A 13,431-nucleotide genomic window follows, 5' to 3' on the forward strand; every position below is an offset into this window, starting at 1 on the left:
TCTAACAGATAGTGAAATCAGCAAAGTTATTTGCTAACTGCATATTTGCAATACAATTTGTTTTAGGCCATGCCTTGCTAGCAGGCTATAAAATACAAGCATGTCGGCAGAAATATAAGCATAAACTTTGTACCACTTAGCAGGAATTTTTTATTCCCTCTTCATTCCTTAATCTCCTTTGTTTGCAATTTGTGTACATTCCAACCAGTAGTACCTAATTTGAGTCTAAATTTTACTTCACTATTTGATCTAGTCTATACATTACTTACAGAACTGAACACACAGAGGATACACAATAGACCAACTCTGGGCACATTTCTTCCCACAAGTCACGGAYGAGCCACTCTAACACTTGAGCATAAGTTAAGTCTAAAAGGTCATCAGCAACTTGTGGGAGCAAGAGTTTTGTCTAGAGAAAGTCATTGTATGCCCTGTTTACGCAACACCAGTTTTAGTCTGGATTGTTTCAGGTGCCAGAACAGAGTCACTGGCTTCAGGAAGGGGTTTCTTCTGGCTGCATGGGGAAACAAGGGTGATGTAAATGGAGGTGAAAAGTGTTTTGATGCTGGCCCTTGATATTGCCAATAGAAAAGAAAAAAAAAGGACAAAGACACAAGAGAGGCAGAGAAGAACGGAGAAAGACAAAGAAGCTGAACGGATGTTCAGACATGGTGGCAATATGAGTTACTGCATTGCTACCAGGGGATGGACAGAGAGTATTTTGCATTAACTTGGCAGCTCCCACCCACATGGGGTGACTGGGTTAGAAATGGTGTGGGCACTGACAGACTGCTCCACGCTGCCACTGAGAAACGCATGCAGAGAGGGAATTGTGCAGGAAAGGGGCAATTTCGCTAAATAAATAACACGGTGGCAAAATGCAATGAAAAATATATATTTTAGGAGGTTCAATCTAAGGCTATTGAAAAGAGAGTTTATTGAGTTCATGACAAGAAAAGTAATGAAGAATTATGCTGAATGGGCAGGGTCAAAAACCCATTTGGGTTTCAATAGATTTAGTTCCTTATAACGGCAATAGTATTTCATCAACACTGGTGGTGTATAAATCTAGACAGCGAACTGGTACTGTGACATCCCTATTATCTCCCTAAATCATTTTGATAAAGGAAAAGGCTTTTCAAAATATCATGTTTTTTCTGCTTCATTCTGTCATTTTATTGCCCAATTCTTTGTTACAATTTTCCAATCACTTTACATAACCAACCATTTTCATCATTGCCACACTATTGTAAACCACATCAGCAAGTTAATACATAAAGCTTTGCATTTCAAAAAACTAGACACTTTAGTAACAATATTACAAAGATTTTAGCTTCAAAAATAACTGAAAATGAAAAAAATAAACTTTTAAAGAATCAGCATCATAAAATTAATTTATTCCAAGTAAAAATACAAAATAATATTAATGACATTGACCAGATATGAAAGTCTCTCCCAGAAACAACTATATTAATGGTTGAGAAAGCACTCCTTAAAGAAAATACGAAATAAAAATGAAAAATATGTAAATATGTTTAATTTTTTTCTTAGCAAAAAATCTTTCTAAAAATAACAATGAAAATTTGTCTCAGTACAAAGGCTACATTACTATTGAAAAAATACCAGCATGAAGAAAAGGTACATATTTGACAGTAGAAAAATGATTTTAGTGAATCACAATGTCTAAAGTCTGCAATGAAAATAAATCTGCAATAAAGATTTATGCCTTTTTTCTTTTCATTTTTCTTTTTTTTTATACAAACAGTACAAACAGTATTGCACATAACAACAAATAGTCGAGGTTAGGTTAGCCTTCAAAAAAATCGACTAGTTCAAGTCTCACATCAGAAAAGGCCACAATAGGACCTGTTGTACCCAGGGGCTTCTTAGTCAAGTTGCAGTTCAGAACTCCATATTTTAAAAAATAACTTTTTTTTGAAGGACCCTCTTTTAATATAACATATTAACAACTCAGGGGCACATTCATTTACAAAACAAAAGGGAGCATGTCATAATTTAATAAACTAAAAAAAGTTCTCTTTAAAAAAATACAAACAGAAGAACTCTCACAATTCTGGTCAGTCGTGCATAATCACACTTGATTATAAATATACAAATTAAGGGAAAATATTTTTTCACCTTCTATTCACAACTTTCAGCACCAAATGGAGTTTGTGTTTACATCTGTTCTTTATGATGATTTTGTTTCAGATTTAATCCAACATTATGCTATATTGTACAATTTCCAGCTTCTCTCTCTCTCGCTCTCTTTCTCTCTGGGGGTATTTTTCTACATGAAAGAGGGGTATTTCTTCAAAAAGGTTTACTTCTTTCACATAATTAGGTAGACTTCTGTAGGTTAGCTATGATCTTTAATATTACAGTTATAAAGCTCTAACTTCTTCATTTTCAAAAAAACTCAAATAAGCATGAAAAAAATAAAGTTACCCATCTGTTAAATCATTTTTCTTGCAGAATTAAATTAATATATATTTTTCTGAATAAACTTACTTAGAAAATATCATTTTCTTTCCTATATTTCAAAATTGAGGTATTGCAAAAGATCATGTCAGTCAGAAAGCATGCCTTTTTCTTTAAAAAAAATCATCAGCCGACTGTTGAAAACTGTCTAGATACAAAAAGTAGTGCATAACAAAATGTCTTGTACAGATGAAAAAAAACAGAAAAGACACCTGGGCTGGGAAAAGCAATATCACAAAACCGCCCAGAAGTAACTTCAAAAGGGATAATTATAATAAGCATTTTAAACCAGTAAAAAACTATTTTTTCTTTTTTTTTTTCTCCAAAAACAGAAAAATCCTTTCAAAGCCAATACTTGCAACTAAACATTGGGAAAACCAACTTACTAAATTAGACACAAAGAAGGACATCACAACAAACAAAACCCAGAACATTTAAAACTACTATGCGGTGTCATATCCAGTCAGATTGTCCCCAGAACTGCAAAAACAAAGGAGGAAAAAGAAAAAAAAATAGTGTACACATTCTCACAATCATTAGTATACCAAGTGTGTTTATATTTATATGCTATCTGCAGCCCCATAGTTCATGCTAAAAAAATGTCCACTGTGTTAGCAGGTCTTAATTGTATTCAAGCTTCACAGGATACATCCAGGGTTTAGAGAGATAACGCCACATCCACAGAGCAGACATCTCGTGTTACTTTTATATGCAGACATTTCTTTAGCACCACTTTTTTTCTTAACTTTCTTAAATGTGCCTAGGTTATTAGTTTGACAGACTATCTAATCGGTAGTGTATGTACGCCAGCATGAGCTCTTTGGTTTTCTGGACAAGGTCTGCAGCTACGTAAATGATGCAAGCATTAGGAGAGAGATTGTAACTAAGAGCTCATTTCTGTTTATGTACCTGTTATGAACTGTCAAAAATGTGTTAATGTCAGATACAGAGGCTTTAACAGTTAAGTTTGATCACAGTACTAGACATAATCACTTTACTATATAAAATAAATTGCACGATATATAACAGAGCACCGCAAAGTACTTCATCTACCATCCACAATTTTTTTTTTAAGAATATTCTACAGCTAGTTTTATACTTGTTGTAATATAGGTCATTCTGTAATGGGCTGATCCTAATTTCAGAAGCATTACATTTACTGAGGCATGCCTTCCTCCAGTCAGTAATCAATTTTTTTTTTGTTACTGAGCATTTTGTAGCCTACGTAGATTCATAATTTGTGCATTGTGGGCAGGTTTTATATTAGACATATATAAAATTTATTGCATGCAGCAACCTGATTAAGTAAACATGCAGTCAAAAAATATTGACCTTCCTTGGAAGCTTTTCTGTATGCTATACTGATCTCCTTTCAGCAGCCATCACTATTTTAATCACATATTCATTTTTAATTGATACCCTAGCCTGAATAGAGTATTATGGTATTAGTAATACCATTTTAATAGCAGCAAAAGCTATTGCAGCATACATTTACATAACACTAAAAGACCTAACAAAACRAAACAAAAAAACCCAACAAAAGAAACCAAACAAACAAACAAAAAAAACCCTCAGCAAAACAAAAGAAAAAAGTCTGATCCAGCTTATGAGGTATCATCCTTACAAGTCAAAATGGAGAGCAACTAAAGGCTTATTTTCTTTAAGGGTTATTACTATTCTAAATGACCCAAACTAATGATTGCTGAATATCTGTTTAAGTTTTTGCTACATCTGCCACCTACTTGTGAATATTACCTTTGGTAAGTCATCTGCTAGGGGCAAGTCTAAATTTCTGAAAATAAGTGCATGCTCCAGTTTAAAAATAAAAATAATTATAATTACAATAAAAAAATCTTCATCACATACACATCAGCCCAGTGAAGACTGATGAGAATGGCAGTCTACATAATGTCACTAGTGACAAGTCTTGTGTAGGAAATTAAGGTACCAAGCAGATGTTTGTGTGAATCAAAGTGCAAAATCAGTACAGTTACACTCTGCCGGTTTGTATTATACTGGACACTGAGTTCAGTAATGTGACTGTAAATAATAATAATAGTAATAAAAAGACCCATATCTTCATTAAAGTCGAGGACGAATGCACAGATTTCCAGAACACTAAGCCCTGAGGCAGCGCTCTCTTTTCACTCAATTTTATTTACTCCAGTACTTGTTGCTGGGTGCGGCCGCAGTTCAGCTCCAGCGGAACGGGACATGGCGGGGCCGGTCACCTCCCTCCTTTACCAGTGGTTTGTGGAACTCCCGCCCAGCACGAGAGTGTATGCTGGCCCAGCAGTATTCACAGTAATACTGCAAACAGGTAACATTGGCACAGAAGAATGGAGCAAATTTTCCACCACAGCGAGTACCCTGGCATTCGTCACACATCTGATCATCCAGCACATATGGCTTCACTTCCACCTGCACCAGGGACAAGAAAACAACTGTAAGAACATTTTGTATTTTGCTAAGCGTGAACACAAACCCCAATATTTTAATTCTTTCTAGCTCTACTGAAGGTTTTCAACTGATGCAGGATTAACCCATGAGGTTGGCAGTTAAATTTTCATACCAAGCATTTTACCTGTCAGAAAATCTCAAGAAAGAAGGGCATGCTTTTGTAACTATTCAACCTTTCTTGGAGAAGTTAGGTTTGGGAAAGTACTAAGATGGAAGTACAGTAAAAAGAACATCTCCAAGGGTTTTTCCTTCCACTGTCTAAGAAAACTCCAGTAATATGAATAGAGTTGTTATGGCAGCAGCCCATGAGAGCAGCATTTGGGAAGAAAAATTATAACGAACAAAATTATACTTCTAAACTTCAGAGTTCTGGTGAGTTTCATAGATTTTTTTCCACAGAAGATGTTTTTTCTTTGTCTCTTCAGTTGTGATTTACAAAATGTAGGACCAGACTAACAAGAGATTCAAAGTAAACAAAATGAAATGCACCTGTATTAAATGCTCTCCATTTTGTTAGCRAAAATCACTATCTAAAGTGCATCTAAAGTATCATTGAGGTGCAATGAAATTTAATTGCAGTTCCAACTAGGGCCTTGCCATCAATTACAAAAAGGCTGGAGAGCTGCTGATTTTGTCCTACACTCAGTTGTAAATGACTTGRGGCTGGAATGCCTTTTGTTTTTAAAGCATTTGCACCAAGTACAGCAGGACTGACGCATGATTGGACACTTGCAATAATACTATTACAGAAGTCAACAACAGTAAGTTCTCTCCTGTGAGTCTTGTGCCTACACATTTAAATTGAGTGTTCATTTATTCCAGGGAAATCATGAGTTCATGCATGGCTAATTCTTATGGCTCTCTGAAGCTATTTATAAAGTGGTTTAAGTACAGTCAACTGCACTAGAAAAGATATAAAAAATGGAAGCATACATTTATTATAAATAATTTTGCACTGACTGTACAAGTGTCAGTCCAGCACAATTTGTATATTGCAAGGAAAACCTGACTCTAGTAACAACACTTACATACAYAGAGATTTAAAGAAACATAGAATGAGATATTAAGCTGAAAGACAAGAAACATTCTACAAAAAAGCTTTATGCCGAATTTACTTCAGCTTATCCTGTTTACACTTCAACAAATGTACTCCTTTGAAGTAAAGCTTATATAGTGAGTTATATTTCTCACCTAAGAAACAGCTAGAGCTACCAATCTATTTTTTTTAATTACACCCTGCTACTAGTATTGCATGGAACAAGTCTGAGTAGCTGCCATTTTGCATATCAGATGCCATATCACTAAAATTAGAAGCATCATGTAAAATAAAACAGACAGTCTCAAATGAAATTGGAAGAAGGCAGGTCCAATGTCCAGCACAGCTCTAGATCCCCACCTACTCAAATTTCCCAAGCACAAATTGCAAAGGTCTGAAATAGAGGCTCTTTCTTTCCCTCTCTCTCTCATCTTTTCTTGAATTGGTTACTAACTAAATAATTTTAAGAATGTTTGCTGTATATTTCAGCGATTTCAATCTATTAGATTCAAAAACTAGGATTTAAGGACTCTTATTAAGAGACCATACTTCTTTAAACTCACACATAAATCGATGTTAGAAACAGATAAGAGATACTTAAATAAACTTAAATTATCAGTCCACCAAGTGAAAAAATAACAGATTGATGAAAAAAATTAAAAGCCACTTTTGTGGCTTTATGCTAAAACTTAGGAAGAAATCTCTTGCAAGGATGGCTGATGTATAAATCTCAAAGGGTTCAATGTGTAATAAAAACTCCAGAAGTAATCTTCTCAATCTCTGTAAGGTTCTTCAGAATTCAATGAACATGTTGAGAAATAGCCCTGTCTTACTTAATGTAATATGGTGTAAAGCACCATAGAAAAATGGTTTGAGGACTTATAACTCCATGACTTCCTCAAATATGACAAAAAGTACAATTACAAAGAGAAAGTCGAACTAGTTTGAACTTTGCAGCTGCATGGTTTAATATACATACTGCACATAATAGACACGCCCAATACCTGCTAAATTGACTTCTGAAGAAACAGTTTATACCAGATTAAGGAAACAACAAGGCATTCCTAAGAAAAATACATAGCAGCAGTGCATGCTGTATGTTCTTTTGAACAATTTTAAATGCAGAGCCCTCAAAACATGGGTGTTTTTTACATGTAATCAAGAGGTGAAGACAGAAGGTCTAAAGGAAAAAAATTTTGGAATGTAGTAATTTTTTTYAATGTGTTCAARTTAAATTTCAGTGAACACCRTAACTTCACTCCATATTTGAAAAGCCCTTCAGGGATTTCATATGAACTGAACAAAACCATCTCATTTCCCCCCATTCTGCCTATCAAGCAYCTCTTGACATTTGGTTTTAGTGAAATAATTCTCAAGACTTTTGAGGTCAGCATTACCTGTTTTAATCACAACAGACCTGTGCTTCAGGGACCTCAATTCTAGAGATACATTACTGACAGAAAATGGTGCCTAATAATAGCAAAACTGTCRGAAGCTACAAACAGCCACTAAACTAAAAGCCATTGATGCACAATAAGCAGGCATTTAAAGGAGAGAAAGAAGCTGGGAAATGCTATGGAATTTGRCCTATGGAATTCAAAACAAGAAAGGATAAATGAGCTTACAATCAACTATTTTCTGGGTTTAGTGCTAAACATTTGAGATGTTTAAAATATGTTTTCATTTAGATGCTTAAATAAACTTAAAAAAAATTGACAGATGTCGTCTCTAAGAACAGAACTTACAGTGTTCTCCAACACAACACTAATAATGATTATTTTAGTACCTGTACAGTTTAATAATAACCGTTCCACTCCATGCTATTTTACTCACCCGTTTATCAATGTCATTGTGTTGGAGCTGGACAAAGCGAGCACTGATAGCAGCAATATAGCTCTGCTGGTTGGAGAAAGCCACTCTGCCAGCACCTTTTGGGTACTTCAGTTCTGGGTCTGTATCAATGCCAGCATAGCAGACACCTCCATATAAACGGTCCATAATCATTGCCAATTCAACTGCAAGAAGTCAATTTTACATAGTATAGGTTTAACATAAACAATGGTGTTGCACTGGGATTGTTGCATTTAAAAAAGCACTATTTGCCTTATCAGACTTGTCTTCTTCCGAAGCCTAAAATTACAAACTGAAACRCAGATTGAATCAACCTTACATGAACTGTAGTAAAATATAAAGACAAAAGCTAGAATCAGTAAAATGTTGGTGTGACTGAAGTGTGAAACAAAATGCAGAGTTATGCTGTTAAAGTAGGTATCAGACGAACAAGAATTTACAATATTGCAAATTAAAACTCTGGCACTTGGTGGGCTTTTTAATGCTAGTTTACATGTAAGATCACTTAGGGATATTTCTCTTTTTAGAAYTGGATATTTTGTCCTAAGTATTAGGGTTCATAAGACATCAAAGATGAATATTTTAAATATTTGAAACAAAAATCTGTGTTGAGAAACTGAGAAAAACAAACCATGTAGCTGCCTTGGAGAGAGAATGGAAAGTGAGTATAAAGARAAGAGAGGGCTGCCAAAAGATCTGGCTAGGAGAAATGTTAACTTGCTTCATGACTTTGTCATTGGCTCACCAAAAATGTCAGGATTAGGAAGAAAGAAACAAAGGTTGATCTACAACTGGGAACGGTGCTCAAATGGGGCCTTCAAAACAAAATGGGGAATGACTGCCAGCAGTCCTGGGCTGGGATAAATCTTTCCTCTGGCCAGAAGCTAAGGAGTCTTGTGTGTGGTTCTGCAAACAGAAATCAAGAAAAAGAGCTAAGGGTGAAACAAAAATTGAGGAAAATCATCTACATTAGGATTGAGTCTGGAAAATGGTCTTCAGTGTGAGGCCACCAAGAGACCTGGGTTGGGAGAAATTTTTTCTGGACAAGAGCTGGGAGGCCACATCCATAGGCCCATGGAAAAATTAGGGTAAGGGTTGAAAAAAATAGAAACAGAAATCATAGAGCTGAGGTTGGAATTGGTTTGGAAGGGGTCTGGGAGAAGGGTCTGGTCTTTGTCTTGTAGTCAAAGGAAAGGGGAACTTGTCTGCACCTCAGCAAACATATCAGGGTTAGGATTAAGACGATCTACATTACAGAAAATCAGACAAGTTCTAGGATATTATGCAAAGTTGGGGAAAACTGTTTCTACTGGCAATCCTAATTACAATTCTAATTAGTAACCTATTTAAAAGGTAAAAAATGTTTACTATTTGTATTTTGTAAACAGGAAGACACTCCTTGYCTAAGAAAGCAAGCTGCAATCTTTGGAAAACACAGGGTACATTTTCTGGTCTTTTACAGATACTCTATGTCTTTCCTCATTTTTTTACTTAATCTGCTATGTGTCCTACATTTCCCTTCTGCTCACCAGCTCGGAGAGGCCGTGGAACTCCTCCAACAAAGATTGTTTTTCTTGGATCCAAAGGCTGAGACCCATCCATCACAAAGTCACTGTCACTTAGGTTCCAAGGTCGAATTTGCACCTGTATGAAGGATCGCTTTCAGTAGAGGAACTTGACCATTTAATTAAAATTAAGAAAAAGCTGCCAAATCTTTCTATAATTTAAAACAAAATCTGAACTTTTCAAAAGCAGTAAATTGGTGGTATAAGCATCAAGACAACTTGAGAATGTAACTTACCTGTCTGAAAAAAGGGGGACAACTCATTTACCACCTCTAGAGGCCAGTCTTGAGTTAAATCTCCTCATCACGAATTCCTACACTCATTAATTCCCTGCCCCTAATCGCTATCATAGGAAGAAACCTGTGAAAGGACTTTCAGAACATTTTACCAATTAGTGTGCAATTAGAGTGGCAATTTGGGCATYTGGCTTTTCTGAAATCATAGTGATACACAAATTTTAAAGCACTGATATAAACTGGTAAAATTAATTTCTGTGCTTGGATATTAAAGGAATTTGTATAATATGTGAATGCCTATTTCTATTGAGCAGCAAGCAACACARCTGATAAGAAGTCTTTAGATTACACAGAAAAAAAAACTGCTCAGAAGTTAGTTAGATAAAGCTGTTCATCAATCCATTTTTTTGATCCTAGGAATCACACGAGCCCACTCACTGTGCTGCAAATCCTCGGTTGTTCATTCATCTGTGCAAAATTTTTAATAGTACTTTTAAAAGGCAGCATATTTTTTATCTTATTTGTCTGTAGTTTTCACCTCATCTGTACATCTCCATAGGCACAGAAAAAGACCAGCATTAAAGAATGTTAGAGATATGAACAATAAAAMCAGGTTATTGTTGTCTTCTATTGTAGCTGTCTGCAGCAGTTGATTTTACCCCATAGTTTGCATAAGGTAAATGAGGCCTAAATTATAAATCAATTTGTTATTGCATGTGTAAAAAATAATAATTAAAAAACCTAATGGAATRAAGGGGATAKTTAATGCTATCTGGATCTTAATTCGGCAGGGCTAAGTTTCTTCATTTCATTGCATAAGGCTTTCTTCTCTCTCAGATAATATAGATGAAAAATTACCATTCCATTATATTACAGTTAATATTGTAAAATGATGCACACTCCTGATGCRTATCGGGAGTTCCAAATATAAAAGTTAATTGAACGTGGCATTTATCCAAAAAAAGCAAATGTTAAAGTCATGTTATGCTGGTACAGAAAGTCAATTCAATATAACAGCAAGGACAGAAACAGGAAATGACAACTAATTAACTGTAAGTATTTTTTATTTATTTATTAACAGAAAAGAGTAACAGCAAATGKGTTAGCAACCAGCATAAGTGTCATGGCATAAGCTACTTACTGGTTTATCCTTGATTGTGGGACTTGACACACATAGGTAAAGTTTTCCATCTTCTTCAAGACAGGCATCTATCAGAGCTTGTACAGAGCTTTCTTCCTGGAACAGCAGAAAGGCATAACCTTGGAAAGGATAAGGGCACAAGAAAGAAAAGTAATAGATTAATTTACAGAGCATTTTTAAACAAACACAAGAAGTGGGTAAGATATACAAATTACAAATAACTGATAAGGTTGRTTGTTTTCATAAATTAAATTCACTGAACAGAACTTACCCTAATACAGTACCAATTTCAGAATAGAGACAAAAATATTTGCTGCATCTGAGGACGTTTATTTGATTAATTAATTATTTTGAGCAGTGAGAATATAGGCTAGTGAATAGGGTTTCYATTATCCAATAAGTGTATTGCAGCTATTTATCAGTGGTATCTGCTGGTATTACTGATGAACATCAGTGATTAACATCTTGCAATGGAGGCACCAAACGTCCAATCATTCAAGGATTCATGTTACTGAAGATTAACAAAGATTACACAAAAATTAAAAACAAATAAAGAACAGAACTTCAAATAATATCAGGATCATAGAAGTTGATATGGTCAAAAAAGATACCTGCCAAGTTAAAGGTATTTTTACTCATTTTCTAGAGCACATAGGGACACAAAAACCTTAAATTCAGGAAGGTGTAGCTCTTTCCCATGAGCAGTTCCAGGCATTACTGAAGACCTACCCTCTTCATCACAACACCACTGCTTAAAGCTGCATCTGCTTGTTCATCCAGGAAAACATGTGCTTCCATGGATGCATTTCATTTGATTGGAACTCTATACCAGAAGATGCACTTTGAACTCAGATTCCACTATATAGAAGTTAAACTGGAAAACACCCATGCCAAAATTGGCATTGCATAAAGAATTGTCTCACATCAGGTGCAATTTAGCTGAAAGTTACTTCAAATTCTCCTGCATTCTGTGCTTCAGCACATTCTCCTATCTGTGCTTCATGAATATTGGATCACTTTAAAAAGCATCCATTTTCTTCCAAGAAGTAAAAGATTTTATAAACCTCAAAATTTTAATGCTTTCTGGCAGAATTTTGGTAGCACACTGTGATAGTAGGTTGCAGTCAAACTTTGGCAGCGCTCTTTTCTTACCTGACCAGACATTCGAACAGTTTGAGGGCTCAAGGGACTGCCCTTGACTCAGATTCCACAAGGTGARATATGTGAGGCCTCACGAAACAGCAACCTGACTATAGCTGAATATTCTCTATCCACAGATATCTGGATTGTTGGCAGAGCACAACCAATCCAGCTCCTCCTCTGCTCTTGGTGCAACACATTGCTGCAGTGCTGAAAATAAACATCGCAATTCTCTGGCAAAAGGCAACAACGTATTTTGGTGTAAGAAAAGTCATTACAACTTTTCAAAGGGTACAGCAGAGGSAAGATGAGCAGAAAATTAATTTCCCTAGATTCTGAAGCCAGCCTAGGAGATCCTCAACCCTGAGCTCCAGGATTCATTATTTTATGGAAAGGAGTACAAGAATTAAGCTCCTTTGTACATGTCCTATYCTGACATCTAAACAGTGACACAATTTCCATATGAAAAGGTAATTTAGTCCAGTTGTTCTAATTTCACTTAATCTTGCTGAGAAGGAACTGGAAAATCTGGCATATACACAGTGTTCCACAAGATTGAAACAAGGTTGCCACTTAAAATGCAAGATACACCGAGAACTAAATAAMGTTATAGCCCCGGAAATGCATTTTTCCAGGCTAAACTGCATGGAAAAAATCTCTATTTCAATTAATAGCAACATTGGCATATCTTCTCTAATGATGGGAACCTTTCTGTGTTCCTGAAAGCACATTTTGTAATAAGGTTTCAGTGACCTCTTCAAAACAACATGCTAGATTGAAACCTTATTAATATGCCTATTCTGCCTAAAAGAATATCTTGATATACATACTTTTATGTCAAAACTGGCATGTTGGTACAAATTACAGGCAGTCATACTGGAGTTTTAGCTAGTAGTGCATTATGCATGTGTTCTGCCCACCCTTCCTCAATGCAATTAACTGAAAAGAACTACTCATRTACCTTTGTTAGGGCAGAATGTGCATCATCTGTATTAGGCATGTGAGAGAAAATAAACTTACAGGCCCTGTGGACATCATTCAAMTTAGCAAGCCATAGCTGATAGTGTTTATCAGAAAATACTATTATCTTGTCTGAAGCAAAATATTTCTCAAGAGTTAAAGATTATCCAGCTTCATGTCTGTCATGCTCACCGGAAAAGGCTGACTGCATTTCACAGCATTCATGAAAAAAATATGTTTAAAAAAGAAAAGGTTTTCTCTTATTCTTCCAAATCTGGTAACACCTTTTTGCAGTTCCATTGTTAAGCACAGTTTGGTGGAGCAAAAGGAAATCACTGACTGAGGAGAGGAAAGAAGTTTGTTCTATTAGAATTTTTATATTCTGTTTCAATTTGAATGATTAATTRCAAATGTTATGAGGGTAAAGGTTGTCTGGACTGTCTCTACTTATTTAGTGATACAGGAATATCTCAGAAGGTACTAATGGAGTAACTGCACAGATCTCTCACTTAATGATTAAGTCCAAAATGGACTGAATTTAATCAAGAGTTTTTCTTAGAA

At 35.4% G+C, this 13,431-nt stretch overlaps 1 protein-coding gene across 4 annotated transcripts in view; it reads right to left on the reverse strand.

The window, feature by feature from the left end:
* Window positions 1-6: 6 nt before the first annotated feature.
* Window positions 7-13,431, reverse strand: part of CPEB3 (cytoplasmic polyadenylation element binding protein 3) — a 78,521-nt gene continuing 65,096 nt past the window's right edge. For all 4 annotated transcript variants that reach the window (XM_057381135.1, XM_057381144.1, XM_057381127.1 and 1 more), the window contains exons 7-10: window positions 10,771-10,889; window positions 9,358-9,472; window positions 7,811-7,992; window positions 7-4,902 (exon numbers count right to left, since the gene is read on the reverse strand). In XM_057381135.1, the coding sequence (XP_057237118.1) occupies window positions 4,675-4,902; window positions 7,811-7,992; window positions 9,358-9,472; window positions 10,771-10,889 (644 nt within the window). In that variant the 3' untranslated portion in view covers window positions 7-4,674. The remainder of the gene's footprint in view (window positions 4,903-7,810; window positions 7,993-9,357; window positions 9,473-10,770; window positions 10,890-13,431) is intronic.

Source organism: Malurus melanocephalus, unplaced genomic scaffold (assembly GCF_030028575.1).
Source record: "Malurus melanocephalus ecotype Western Australia unplaced genomic scaffold, MMel_1.1 scaffold_12, whole genome shotgun sequence".
Lineage (NCBI taxonomy): Eukaryota > Metazoa > Chordata > Aves > Passeriformes > Maluridae > Malurus > Malurus melanocephalus.